The sequence below is a fragment of the Moschus berezovskii genome, chromosome 22 (assembly GCF_049115385.1).
Source record: "Moschus berezovskii isolate FMDL1 chromosome 22, NW_MosBer_1.0, whole genome shotgun sequence".
Taxonomy (NCBI): domain Eukaryota; kingdom Metazoa; phylum Chordata; class Mammalia; order Artiodactyla; family Moschidae; genus Moschus; species Moschus berezovskii.
Window position 1 is genome coordinate 48,172,285 of NC_142481.1, and position 15,529 is coordinate 48,187,813.

General features: G+C 37.7%; 1 protein-coding gene across 2 annotated transcripts in view; it reads left to right on the plus strand.

The window, feature by feature from the left end:
- ITFG1 (integrin alpha FG-GAP repeat containing 1) overlaps window positions 1–15,529 on the plus strand; it is a 308,578-nt gene that overhangs the window by 212,727 nt on the left and 80,322 nt on the right. For both annotated transcript variants that reach the window (XM_055412847.2, XM_088830526.1), the window contains exons 11-12: window positions 8,251–8,401; window positions 10,881–10,989. In XM_055412847.2, the coding sequence (XP_055268822.1) occupies window positions 8,251–8,401; window positions 10,881–10,989 (260 nt within the window). The remainder of the gene's footprint in view (window positions 1–8,250; window positions 8,402–10,880; window positions 10,990–15,529) is intronic.

Consider the following 15,529-nt stretch of genomic DNA (forward strand, 5'->3'; position numbering starts at 1 on the left):
TTATTGTGCCCATCTTTGCATGAAACGTTCCCTTGGTGTCTAATTTTCTTGAAGAGATCTCTAGTCTTTCTCATTCTGTTGTTTTCCTTTATTTCTTTACATTGATCACTTCAGAAAGCTTTCTTAACTCTCCTTGCTGTTCTTTAGAATTCTGCATCCAAATGGGTGTATCTTTCCTTTTCTCCTTTGCCTTCCACTTTTCTTCTTTTCATAGCTATTTGTAAGTCCTCCTCAGACAACCATTTTGCCTTTTTGCATTTCTTTTTCTTGGGGATGGTCTTGATCACTCCTTCCTGTACAATATCACAAACTTCTGTCTATAGTTCTTCAGGCTCTATCAGATATAATCCCTTGAATCTATTTGTCACTTCCACTGTATAATCGTAAGGGATTTGATTTAGGTTAAACCTGAATGATCTAGTGATTTTCTGTACTTTCTTCAATTTAAGTCTGAATTTTGCAATAATATATTATCTCACATAATTGCCATCTTCTTCTTAATATGGTTAAAACATTAACTCATAGCAGCTTTCTTGATGGCTCAGATAGTAAAGAATCCACCTGCAATTCAGGAGATCTGGGTTTGATCCCGGGTTAGGAAGATCCCCTGGAGGAGGGTATGGCAATCCACTCCAGTATTCTTGCCTGGCAAATTCCCATGGACAGAGGAGCCTGGCAGTCTTCAGTCCATGGGGTCTCAAAGAGTTGGACACGACTGAGCACAGCACAGCAGTTAAAGTTGGTGCCCTTTGACCAACATTTCCCCATTTCCCCACCCTTCAGCCACTGGCAGCCACCATTCCACTTTCTGTTTCTGTAAGTTCATACCGCATATAAGCAATATCGTACATTCTGCATCTGATTTATTTCACTTAGCATAATGTCCTCTAGGTTCATCCATGTTGTCACAATGGCAGAATTTTCTTCTGTTCTTTAAGGCTTAATATTCCAATATATGTATATACCACATTTTCTTTATTCATTCCTCCATTAATGGACACTTAGATTGTTTTCATATCTTGACTGTTGTGAGTATTGCTAAAACAAACATGTGAGTTCAGCTCTCTTTGAGATCTTGATTTCAATTATTTTCAATATATATCTAGATTTGGGGAAAGCCTCTTGATGAAAGTGAAAGAGGAGAGTGAAAAAGTTGGCTTTACCTTCAACATTCAGAAAACTAAGATCATGGCATTTGGTCCCATCACTTCATGGGAAATAAATGGAGACACAGTGGAAACAGTGTTAGACTTTATTTTTGGGGGCTCCAAAATCACTGCAGATGCTGATTGCAGCCATGAAATTAAAAGATGCTTACTCCTTGGAAGGAAAGTTACGACCAACCTAGACAACATATTAAAAAGCAGAGACATTACTTTGCCAACAAAGGTCCGTCTAGTCAAGGCTATGGTTTTTCCTGTGGTCGTGTATGGATGTGAGAGTTGGACTGTGAAGAAAGCTGATCGCCGAAGAATTGATGCTTTTGAACTGTGGTGTTGGAGAAGACTCTTGAGAGTCCCTTGAACTTCAAGGAGATCAAACCAGTCCATTCTAAAGGAGATCAGTCCTGGGTGTTCATTGGAAGGACTGATGCTGAAGCTGAAACTCCAAAACTTTGGCCACCTCATGCGACGAGTTGACTCACTGGAAAAGACTCTGATGCTGGGAGGGACTGGGGGCAGGAAGAGAAGGGGACGACCGAGAATGAGATGGCTGGATGGCATCACCGACTCAATGGAGGTTAGTTTGAGTGAACTCCGGGAGTTGGTGGTAGACAGGGAGGCCTGGCGTGCTGTGATTCATGGGGTTGCAAAGAGTCGGACCCGACTAAGTGAACTGAACTGAACTGATATGGTAGTTCAGTTTTTAGTTTTTTGAGGAAACTTTTTATTTTACATATGTTTATGTCATTAACAGCATATTGAAAAGCAGAGACATTGCTTTGCCAACAAAAGTTCATATAGTCAAAGCTCTGAGTGTTTTTCCAATAATCATGTATGGGTGTGAGAGTTGGACCATAAGGAAGGCTGAGTGCTGAAGAACTGATGCTTTTGAACTGTGGAGTTGGAGAAGACTCTTGAGAGTCCCTTGAACTTCAAGGAGATCAAACCAATCAATCCTAAAGTAAGTCAGTCCTGAATATTCATTGGAGGGACTGATGCTGAAGCTGAAGCTCCAATACTTTGGGCACCTAATGTGAAGACCTGACCATTAAAAGAGACCCTGATGCTGGGAAAGATTGAAGGCAGGAGGAGAAGGGGATGATAGGACAAAATGGTTGCATGGCATCACCAACTCAATGGACACGAGTCTGAGCAAGCGCCAGGAGATGGTGAAGGACAGGGAAGCCTGGTGTGCTGCAGACCATGAGGTTGAAAAGAGTCGGACACAACTGAGCAACTGAACAACAAAATATCATTAACAGGCCTTCAAGGTGGTTCATTGGTAAAGAATCCACCTGCCACTACAGGAGACACAGGAAATGAGGGTTCGTTCCCTGGGTTGGAAAGATCCCCTGGACAGGGAAATGATCATTCACTCCAGTATTCTTGCCTGGGAAATTCCATGGGTAGTGGAGCCTGGCAGGCTACAATCCATGGGGTTGCAAAGAATTAGATATGACTTAGTGACTAAACAACAATGTCTTTAACACTACTCTGTGTTGTTTAATTATCAGTTATCTTTAAAGAGACTTAAATAACAGGAGAATCGTTTCTATTTGCCTACATATTTCACATTTTCACTGCTCTTCATTCGTTTTTGTAAATGCACATACTCCTCTGGTGTTTTTTTCTATCTGCCTGATAGATTTTCTTTAACATTTATTATAGTACATAAGAAAAATATTGGCATAAGTGAGTATATATGTATTATTATAGGATTTCCCTGGTAGCTTAGACAGTAACGAATTTGCCTGCAATGCAGGAGATCCGGTTTTGTTCTCTGAGTTGGGAAGATCCCCTGGAGAAGATGGCAATCCACTCCAGTAGTCTTGCCTAAAGAATTCCATGAACAGAGGAGCCTGTTAGGCTACAGTCCATGGTGTCACAAAGAATTGGGCATGACTGAGTGTCTAACACTTTCACTTTCATGTATTATTAATCATTTAGTTAAAGAAACCATGCATTAAAAAGCAAAATAAAAGGCTGACATGTTTGGAACATATCAGAGTAATAACATTACATATAACAGCAGATACTGAAAGTGTTCTTTGCTATGTACTGGGCATTATATTAAACCATAAACCATTTATCATTTATTTTCTCATTTATTCCTTACAACAGCCATTTTAGGTAATGTACTCTTTTTACCCTCATTTTACAAGTAAAAATATGAGAATCCCACATAGGGGCTAATGCCCTTAACAATCAGAGATTTAAAAACCCATAATTAAAAAAATGAAAGTGCCAGTTCTTAAAAGAAATATGAATAGATAATAAACATAAAGGTAATACTCAGAATCTCTCATAATCAGGAAAGTGAGATAATTTTTCAGCTAACCAATTGGCAAAAATAAGCAGTGTTACCAATATTGGCAAGATAAGAAAGATATACTTGTATACTACTAGAAGTATGAATTGGTACATTTTTTAGAAGACCATTTAGCTTTACCTGTTGGTATTTAAAATGTGTATATCCTTTGACTAGATGACTTTATTTGGAAACCCTTATACAAATTCTCAATGAGAAATAACGTGTGTGTGTGTGTGTAATGGGGAACAGTTGAAGACAACCTGATTATCAATAGCAGGGTGTTAAAACCTAATGATGACTTAGCTGTATAATGGAGTAAGCTTTGAAAAGGACGCGCATGTGGGGAAACAGGTAGCTTGATGAGCTGCTGCTGAGGAATATAAACTGGTACAACCTCTCTGGGGGGAATTTTCAAAATAGACATCAACAGTCCTCATTCAGATTGTATCCCTTTTCCCCATGTGTATGCTATATTATTGAGTAGAAAGAAAAATATTTCAGAATCATGCATATAGTAGAACTCAATTGGGGTTGGTTTTTGTTGTTGTTGTTGAAGGATATATGTACTTAAGTACATATGAACCTCCCAGATGAAGGTTTGGAAAGATGCTCACTAAACTGTCAACAATGATTATCCCTGGAAAGAAGGGATCTCAACTTTTTTAATGTCTCTATTGCTTGAATTTTATAATAACTTTTGAAATCATTTTTTAAAAGTTATATTGGTTGTAATTGTGTAATTGCCAAAAAACATAGAGCAATTGACTCAAAGAAGCAAGACCGTTTCCCCCCAAGGGTTTCCAAACCTAATGAATCAGTATTGTGTCTTCCTGGGCTTAAATGAAATTTTATTTTTAATAGATGTGGGGCTCTACCTATAGGGCTCAGTAGAGCTTAAAAGAACTGAAATTTTTCCAGACGGCATGTTGCTGAATAGAAGACAAACCTGTTTAGTGAGCATTTAGCCAAGATCTATGATATGTAGCATTTGTAATCTTTGCAAATTCATATCAGAAATTAAAATGACATATTAAATTCTTCAACTGCAGTTAGAGTTTTTGTTGCAGGTTACAGTGTGTATTTGAAACTATGGCTAGAGTTGTAATACAATAGTGAAATCCTTGCATCCCCATTTTGAAAAGGGAAGTCAGAGGCAAGTGCTCACTCGGAATGTTACCAGTGTGATGCATGGGTCATACAAGATTGTAGAAAGGCTGCACTGGCTCTCCAGTGGTTAATACTCAATGCTTTCACTGCCATGGGCCCAGGTTCCATCCCTGGTCAGAAATCTAAGATCCCACAAGTTGCATGGCGTAACCAAAAAGAGAAAAGAAAAGTCACCTTTATCATTGGTTCTCATGTTTTAATATTATTTAATAAAAAAATAGAGTAGTTTTCATTTCTGTGAAATATATAGTAAAATTGTTTATCTAGAAAGGTAGGATGGGTGAAAGTGAAAAGTGAAGTCGCTCAGTCGTGTCCGACTCTTTGTGACCCCATGGACTGTAGCCCACCAGGCTCCTCCGTTCATGGGATTCTCCAGGCAAGAATACTGCAGTGAGTTGCCATTTCCTTCAAGGGATCTTCCTGACCCAGGGATCGAACCCAGGTCTCCTGCATTTCAGACAGACGCTTTCAGTTCAGTCGCTCAGTCGTGTCCAATTCTTCGCGACCCCATGAATCACAGCACGCCAGGCCTCCCTATCCATCACCAACTCCCGGAATTCACTCAAACTCATGTCCATCGAGTTGGTGATGCCATCCAGCCATCTCATTCTCTGTCGTCCCCTTCTCTTCCTGCTCCCAGTCCCTCCCAGCATCAGAGTCTTTTCCAGTGAGTCAACTTGTCGCATGAGGTGGCCAAAGTATTGGAGTTTCAGCTTTAGCATCAGTCCTTCCAATGAACACCCAGGACTGATCTCCTCTAGAATGGACTGGTTGGATCTCCTTGCAGTCCAAGGGACTCTCAAGAGTCTTTTCCAGCACCACAGTTCAAAAGCATCAATTCTTCGGCGATCAGCTTTCTTCACAGTCCAACTCTCACATCCATACATGACCACAGGAAACACCATAGCCTTGACTAGACGGACCTTGGTTGGCAAAGTAACGTCTCTGCTTTTTAATATGCTATCTTGGCTGTTATTAGGTTAGTGCAAAAGTAATTGCAGTTTTGCATTGTTGAACTTTGCCGTTTGATAGTAGAGTATATTCTTAAATAAACATGGTTATGTTATATATCATTCTAATGTGCATTTCTTGCTTTATATATTTTGCTATTGAAATATTGCTATTTATTTTATATGTATTTTAGGCTAGGGAAATGATGTTAGACAAAAAGCAAATTGGAGCAATTTTCTTATTCGAGTTCAAAATGGGTCGTAAAGCAGCAGAGACAACTTGTAACATCAGCAATGCATTTGGCCCAGGAAATAATGAACATACAGTGCAGTGGTGGTTCAAGAAGTTTTGCAGAGGAGATGAGGAGCACAGTGCCTGGCCATTGGAAGTTGACAGTGACCAACTGAGAGGATCATCAAAGCTGAAGGACTACACGAGAAGTTGCTGAAGGACTCAGTGTCGACCAGTCTATGATTGTTTGGCATTTGAAGCAAATTGAAAAGGTGAAAAAGCTTGATAAGTGGGCACCTCATGAGCTGGCCACAAACCAAGAAATTGTTGTTTTGAAGTGTCATCTTCTCTTATTCTAGGCAACAGCAACAAACTGTTCCTCAATCAGATTGTGAAGTATGATGAAAAGCAGATTTTATATGCCACCCAGTGTCCACCAGCTCAATAGCTAGACTGAGAAGAAGCTCCAAAGCACTTGTCAAAACCAAACTTGCACTGAAAAAGAGTCATGGTCACTGTTTGGTGGTCTGCTGCCAGTCTGATCCACTACAGCTTTCTGAATTTCAGCGAAACCATTACACCTGAGAAGTATGCTCAGCAAATTGATAAGATGCACCAGAAAATGAAACACTGCAGCCAGCATTGGTCAACAGAAAGGGCTCAATTCTCCACAACAGTGACTGACCACATGTCGCACAACCAACACTTCAAAAGTTGAACTACTATGAAGTTTTGCCTCATCTGCCGTAGTCACTTGACCTCTCTCCAGCCGACTACCACTTCTTCAAGCATCTCAACAACCTTTTGCAGGGAAAATGTTTCCCCAAGCAGCAGGAGGCGGAAAACGCTTTCCAAGAATTTGGCAATTCCCAAAGCACAGATTTTTATGCTACAGGAATAAGCAAACTTATTTCTTGTTGGCAAAAATGCTTTGATTGAAATGGCTCCTGTTTTTATTAATAAAGATGTGTTTGAACCTAATTATAATGATTTAAAATCCAGAGTCCAAAACTACTATTACTTTTTGCACCAACCTAACATTACAAAATAGAATTTTAAAATCAGTTATTAGACAGGAGACAAAGTAGAAATTATTTTTCCTTCTAGTGGAAGAACATTATTATATGTTAGGTCTTGATCAAAGCCACCTCAAATTTTCCATGTAAATGTTATAATCTGTAAGTTTAAACTATTTGTGTTAATATTTTTTAACTAGGAAAATAATATGAAGCCAATCATATATTAAGTACATCAAACAAATATTTTGCTTGTGTTTCATTACTCTCTTGAACACTAAAAAATTTACCTTTCCTACAATAGAACTTTCTTTTCTAAAATGCCAAAACCCAAAGTAATACCCAAAGTAATATTTTCACATGAAAAAAGAAATTTGTCTTGATAGTTTTATTTAAAATAATTATTAGAGAAAATTGAACAGTAACAAAATGTAAACCTTTTAGTTTATTATTTTCTGTGTAACATAAAGGGACATGAAGGAATGTAAATATTAGAAAATGCCTGATACAGGAGTCATTTTATAAAATCTCACTATTTACTAAAGTTACATCTGTATTTAAAGAAAATATTTTTACATGGCATGGTGTTGCACTACATAAATAAGAGTGATGATAGTATAAACACTTTTACTAAGATTGAACTGGATGGCAGGAATTGTTCTAAGTGCTTTGCAGTCAGTATTTCATTTCTTTTTTATAACAATTCTGTAAGTACTTATTACTCAGCTTACAAAGAAGGATCTGAGTCTTCAAGAGGTGAAATAACTTTTTTTAAGTTCACATAACTGCGAAATGACAGAAACATACTTTGAATCCAGGAAGTCTGATTCCAGAATCTAAATTCATAAGCACATTGCCTATAGAGTAAGATTTTCAAAAGGGAGGACTTCATAGCTATGCAAAATACAATACTTTTTTTTTTCCTATCTTATCTGAGAGGTGCTCAGCCTGCTATACATCTGGGAAGCTAAAATTCTATCATTGTAGACTTACTGCTTTGGGTTTGTAAGACTTAGGAATGTCAGGAATCTCCAGTTAAAATGCAAATATTCACTTGAGTTATACACATCTAAAGGTATTATGACTGTGTCCAGGAACTCAGTAATGAAACACGGGTTCACTGGCTGTGGAGCAGCAGAGAAGAGCAGAGAGACAGACTTGGGAACCAAAAACGAGAGAGGCCAACAACTGACTAACCTGAGGGTTTTTGCCAAAGGCTGAAAAAGGATAGCCAACAATTTAAGCTTTTTATGGCTCAGGACAGCAATTATTAAGACATTGAGATTTTTTTCATTTTTCTTCAGTATATACCATTTACCATCTCTTTGATTCTAGGAAATACAGCACAGCTGACGCTACTCAGCATTGATACGTTTTATTATTAACTAAATACCTCTCCTTTGTCTCACAGCAATCAGCAGGCCTTTTTACTGGAGAATGTCCCTTGTACTAATGCAAGCTGTGAGGGGGCACATCGTATGTTTAAAGTCTACTGGGAGCTGATGGACCTAAACCAAATCAGAGATGCAGTGGTTGCCACCTTCTTTGACATTTACGAAGATGTGAGTTCAGAGCTCTTCTGTGTGTTTGGAATCTAATTGCCTTCTACCTTGTCTCACTTTCACTTCACCCTGTTTAACCAGAGAATAGATAAGATAATGAAAGCAAACGACTTAATTAAAGAAAACCCTTTTATTTACTTTTTTAAGAAAACCCCTTTTAATGTTAAATGACAGAAAGAACAAATTAATTGATACCACTGGCTGATCAAAACAGTGAAATATGAAAGCGTCTTTATCATTTTATGCTTGTTTAGATGAAACCACAGTTGTGCATGTGCCCAAGTAGAGAAAACAACAGCCAACAGATGACAGACCCTTAAACCTGAGCAGGATCACAGAAGAATGAGTTCAGTGTGTACTCTTTCTTAACCTCGTAACTGGAGGTGGCATCTATTGCCCCAGATTCTTGTAACTGTCCTCAGTTGCCAGGTGGCCTGGGAAAGGCACACAGGGTCCTGGTTTTCTTCTTTCTAATGTCAAAAGCCAGTTTTGGGGGAAAAAGTAAATTTTGACAAAAATGCGTTAAATTCCAGAGTTAATATGTCACAATATATCCTTGTAAAATAACTTGATTATTTTAAAAAGTTAAATCTCCATCAGGACAATTATATCCAATGCTAACCCAGTTGGTTTTGTTTGGCTTTTTGTAGGAGGCTGATCTTTAGTTACAAGTATCTTCCAGGTCCTTGTTTTCCTCTGTCTCTCTGCTACCAATTCTTGTATTGTTTCACTTTTTATAAGCAATTTCCAAGCATAAAAGTAATTGGGTAAAAATATAACAAGAGGAAAAATCAATAATTCTATTTATAGTTAATTCTAACTATAAATCAGCTTTTAATTTCTGTACCTTAAAAAAAATAAATGAAATTTAAAATTGCATCTAAATCTAGGAGATAAATTAGCTATGAAAGAGTCGAATAATGAATTCTTAACGTGTGTGTGCATACTAAGTTGCTTCAGTCATGTCCAACACTTTGTAACCCTATGGACTGGACTGTAGCCTGCCAGGTTCCTCTGTCCATTGGATTCTCTAGACAAGAATACTGGAGTGGGTTGCCATGGCTGCCTCCAGGGGATCTTCCCAACCCAGGGATCAAACCCATGTCTCTTATATCTCCTTCAATGGCAGACAGATTCTTTACCACCTGGGAAGCTCACATTTATAACAGGCTGTGCTGTGCTTTGTCACTCAGTCGTGTCCAACTCTTTGCAACCCCATGGACTGTAATCCGCCAGGCTCTTGTGTCCTTAGGGAGTCTTCAGGCAAGAAGACTGGAGTAGGTTGCCATGCCCTCCTCCAGGGTCTCTTCCTAACCCAGGGATCGAACCCAGGTCTCCAGCATTGTAGGTGGATTCTTTATCGTCTGAGCCACCAGGGAAGCCCACATTCATAATGTAAAAAGGGTTTATTCAAACTGATACAAGTCACCAGAAACTCCCACTGGAAAAACAACATGATTAAGTCAATTTACAGAAGAAAAAAAAAAGATGTGAGTAAAATAACTAACATGTGAAATATGGATCTTGTAGCTCATACGGTAATCTGCTTGCAGTGCAGGAGCCCTGGGTTCGATCCCCGGGTTGGGAAGATCCCCTGGGGAAGGAAATGGCAGTTCATTCCAATATTCTTGCCTGGAGAATCCCATGGACAGAGGAGCTTAGCGGGCTACAGTTCGTGGGGTCACAAAGAGTCAAGACACGACTGGGTAACTAACACTAACTAACATGTGAAAAGATAGGATAAATGATTGACCTCATTAAGAGTTAGCAGAATGAAAGTTTAATTGAGCACCTTTTTTACCCCCAGTGAAATTAGCAAACCCTTCCACTTTTTTAGAAAAAAAAATAAGAACCAGCACAAATAAAAAGTTACCTTCTTTCTCTGATGATTGGAAACACTTCAGTAGTCCATGTCAAAGGCCTTTAAAAATTAATGCACGGGGCTTCCATAGTAGATCAATGGTAAAGAATCCTCTTGCCAATGCAGGAGGCATAGGTTCTATCCCTGATCTGGGAAGATCCAACATGCTGTGGAGCAACTAATCCCAAGTGCCACAACTACTGAACCTGTGCTCTAGAGCCTGGGAGCCACAACTACTGAAAGCCTGTACAGCACACGCAGCTAGAGAGTAGCTGCAGTATGCATGCTGTCTGCAGTGAGAGAAAAAGCCACACAGCAACAGAGACCCAGCACCATGAAGAATAAATAAATACATTTTTTTTTAATTCATGCAGATATGCCTGGAAAGAAATACAGAAGAGTAACATTTATCTTCAGAGATTTAAATTATAGGTGTTCTTTTTTTCATTTTATTTATATTTTAATATTCTAGGTTTTCTATTTTTAATAGTATTTTTATTTTAAATAGCAAGTTGAATAAGTAAGGTCTGTATTTACATGATAAATATGTCGTGCATTTTCATCATTTTTTTCAGTCAGTCCAGTAGTTTGTTCTTACCATTTTTATGTTTTTTCCAGGGAATCTTGGACATTGTAGTACTAAGCAAAGGGTATACAAAGAGTGATTTTGCCATCCATACCCTAAAAAATAACTTTGAAGCAGATGCCTATTTTGTTAAAGTCATTGGTGAGTATTTGTTTAATATGCTTTATATTAAGTATTAACATCTGATTTGTATTCTGTCAATGCACATTTTCCAAAGAGTAAAACATGCTTCTGTGTAACAACTCTCCAAAGCAGACAAATCAACTTCAGTACAACACGACCACCCTGTTCAAATTTTGCCAGCTGTCCCAACAATGGCTTTTTCCTTTCTGATGCAAAGTCTGTTCGGGAATACTACTGTCACATCTTCTCTAGTCTGGAACAGTTCCTTTTCATGCCCTTAGCAGTTTTAAAGAACATAGGCCTACATTCTGTAGTGCAATCCTGTTTCTTCTTTACCCAGTTCAAGATACACATTCTTTGCAGAAACTTCACTAATGGAATTTGGTGGAACCTATGCTGTGGCCTTTCAATGCATCATATCTAGAAACACATGACGCTGACCTGTCCCACCACCATGATGATACCCTTGATCATCTGGTCATCGTGATGACTGCTAGTTTTCCCACCTTAAATTAACTTTTCCCCCTTTATAATTGATTAGTGTTTTGTGGAAAGGTATTCTGATACTTAATATACTTTCTCCATATCAAATTTTTACCAGTTTTAGAATCCATTGACGACAACTGCCTAAATCAGCCTTCTGTATGACAGTTGTCAATAAGTAGTTCTCTGTTTCCAGTGCTTCTGCATTTTTTAGTTGGCATTCTGCTCTACATCTGCTATCTCCTCCACCTAACACTTATGTTCATCATAGAGATCCTGAACATGTTAAGTGTGTGCCTAAGTATTTTATTTTCTTTGACATGATTATAAATGTCACTGTGTTTAAGTTTAGTTTCTACATAGTTGTTTTTAGTGTGTAGAAATACAGTTGATTTTTGTGTGTTGATCTTATATACTGCAACCTTGCTCAGCTCACTTATTAGTTCCAGGGGGATTTTTTAATTTTTATTCTGTGTAACATTATTTTTTCCTAAACTTTTTATTTTGTATGGGATATAGCTGATTAACAATGTTGTGATAGTTTCAAGTGAACAGCCATGGAACTCAGCCATACATACACAAGTATCCATTCTCCAAACTCCCCTCCTATCCAGGCTGCCATATAACATTGAACAGAGTTCCCTATACTATACAACAGGTCCTTGTTGGTTATCCATTTTGAATATAGCAGTGTGTACATGTCCATCCCAAACACCCTGACTATCCCTTCCCCCCATTTCCTTCCTTCATTCTCTAAGCCTGTGAGTGTCTTTCTGTTTTGTAAGTAAGCTCATTTGTATCCTTTATTTTTAGAGTCCACATATAAGGAATGTCATATGATATTTCTCCTTCTCTGTCTGACTTACTTCACTTAGTATGACAATCACTAGGTCCATCAAAGTTGCTGCAAATGGCATTATTTTGTTCTTTTTAATAGCCAAGTAATACTCCATTTTATGTATCTACCACATCTTCTTTTATCCATTCTTCTGTCAATGGACATTTAGGTTGCTTCCATGTCTTGGTTACTGTAAACAGTGTTGCAAAGAACATTGGGGTATATATATCTTTTCAGATCATGTTTTTCTTCAGATATATGCCCAGGAGTGGGATTGCAGGGTCATATGGTAACTCTTTTTAGTTTTTTAAGGAACTTCCATACTGTTCTCCGTAGTAGCTGTACCAATTTATAGTCCCACCAATAGTGTAGGAAGGTTCCCTTCTCTCCATACCCTCTCCACCATTTATTGTTTGTGGGTTTTTTGATGATAGCCATTCTGGTAGGTATGAGGTGATATCTCATTATAGTTTTGATTTGCATTTATCCAACAATCAGAGATGTTGAACATCTTCTCATGTGCCTCTTGGCCATCTATATGTCTTGTTTGGAGAAATGTCTATTTAGGTCTTCTGCACAGGCAGAAGGATAAAATTAACCTTATGCCTGTGCCCTTACTGATTCCCACAACAGCACAGATCCATAGAATGCCCTTCAGACAGGAGACTTTCTGTGCTACAGAATTGGAGGGGTTCCCTAGCTTCCCTGAATCAGAACTAGCTCCTAGCTCTAATTTTTTTCCTCTTATTCCTGTCAGCTTTTAGAGCTTCTCATTCTGATTCCACTAATACTTAACACAAATTTCTGACAAACATATGTGAACCTGTATTTCCTTGGATTGTTAAAATTTTAACAGTATCTTCACCTTTCACTTCCCAAATAAGATGAGACCTTTCAAAAGCTTTTATCCCCTGCCTGCTTCCAGATTTTGTTGAAATAATGTAGAAATTTATTTCTGGATGATTGACTTAGTTTTACCTTTCTTTTTTTTTTTTTTTGAAGGATAATTGATTTACAGAATTTTGTTGTTTTCTGTCAAATATCAACATGAGTCATTCATAGGTGTACATGTGTGCCCTCCCTCTTGAACCTCCCTCCCATGTCCCTCCCCATCCCACCCCTCTAGGTTGATACAGAGCCCCTGTTTGAGTTCCCTGAGACATACAGCAAATTCCCATTGGCTATCTATTTAACATATGGTCTCACCCTCTCCTCCCCTCTCCCCATGTCCATAGTCTTTCTCTACGTCTGCCTCTCCACTGCTGCTTTGCAAATAAATTCATCAGTAACATCTTTCTAGATTCCATATATATAGGCGTTAGTATGCAATATTTATCTTTCTCTTTCTGACTTACTTCACTCTGTATAATAGGCTCTGGATTCATCCACCTCATTGGAACTGACTCAAATGTGTTCCTTTTTTAAGGCTGAGTAATATTCCATTGTGTATATGTACCACAACTTCTTTATCCATTCATCTGTCAGTGGACATCTAGGTTGCTTCTATGTTCTAGCTATTGTAAATAATGCTGCAATGAATATTGGGGTACATGTGTCTTTTTCAACTTTGGTTTCCTCAGGGTATATGCCTAGGAGTGGGAGGTTTTATTCCTAGTGTTTTAAGGAATCTCCATACTGTCTTGCATAGTGGCAGCATCAATTTACATTCCCACCAACAGTGCAAAAGTGTTCCCTCTTCTCCACACCCTCTCCAACATTTATTGTTTGTAGGCTTTTTGATAATGGCCATTCTAACTGGTGTGAAGTGATATCTCGTTGTAGTTTTGATTTGCATTTCTCTAATAATGAGTGATGTTGAGCATATTTTCATGTGTTTGTTAGCCATCTGTTTAGCAAAATTCAGCACCCATTTTATGATTAAAACTCTTCAAAAAATGGGCATAGAAGGAACCTACCTCAACATAGTAAAGGCCATATATGATAAGCCCACAGGAAACATTATTCTCAATGGTGAAAAACTGAAAGCATTCCCCCTAAGATCAGGAACAAGACAAGGGTGTCCACTCTCACCATTGTTATTCAACAAGTTTTGGAAGTCCTGGCTACAGCAACTAGAGAAGAAGAAGAAAGAAAAGGAATCCAGATTGGAAAAGAAAAAGTAAAGCTCTCACTGTTTGTAGATGACATGACACTATACATAGAAAACCCTAAAGATAACTATCAGAAAATTACTGGAGCTAATCAGTGAATTTAGCAAAGTCACAGGATACAGGATCAGTACACAGAAATCACTTGCATTCCTATATACTAACAATGAAAAATCAGAAAGAGAAATGAAGGACTCAATCCCATTCACCATTGCAACAGAAAGAACAAAATATCTAGGAATAAACATACCTAAGAAGACAAAAGAATGTATATAGAAAATTATAAGACACTGATGAAAGAAATCAAAGACAACATAAACAGAGATTCCATGTTCCTGGGTAGGAAGAATCAGTTTTGTGAAAATGACTATGCTGCCAAATGCAATCGACAGATTCATTGCAATCCTTATCAAATTACCAGTGGCATTTTTCATAGAACTAGAACAAAATATTTCACAATTCATATGGTTTTACCTTTTGTACCTTCTGTTTTCTAAATCCTTAACAATTTTTAGCCATGTTAGCAATGATCATTTAAACTAACAAGTTTTACTAGCTCTACTGTCACCATATACTTATATACCACGTTTACCTTTCTTCATTCAAATTCTGGAGTGTTTCTTCAAGAGATTTTCAGAAAGGCGTACATAGGTTAATACATTTTCTGAGCACTGGTATGTTTTAAAATATCTTTTATTAAGCACAGAATTTTTTTATTTAAATTTTAACTTAATTTTAAAAATGAAAGATAGGTAATCAATAACAGATAAAAAGTTTTCTATGTACAGTCTAAAATAATGTCTAAATGACAAGAATGGCTGAAATGGGATTATTTCACATGTGTTGATTATATTTGCTTTGTATTCATGTGTTTTAAAGAAACAAAAACTAAAGACATTTTCAGAGAAATGAATGTGAATAGCCACCCATAATCCAGGCAAGGATTTTTCATTTCAAATGTAACTAAAACCATTATACAGTATTGACCTTTAGTTTTGACTTTCTATCATTCTTCTCCCAACCTGTACATTTATTTAGTGTTACAGTATTTATGCACAATTACTGCAGTTTTCTTTTGGTTTTGGCATTTGTGTAAAGTAGCTAATGTAAACTGAATCACAAAACCAGA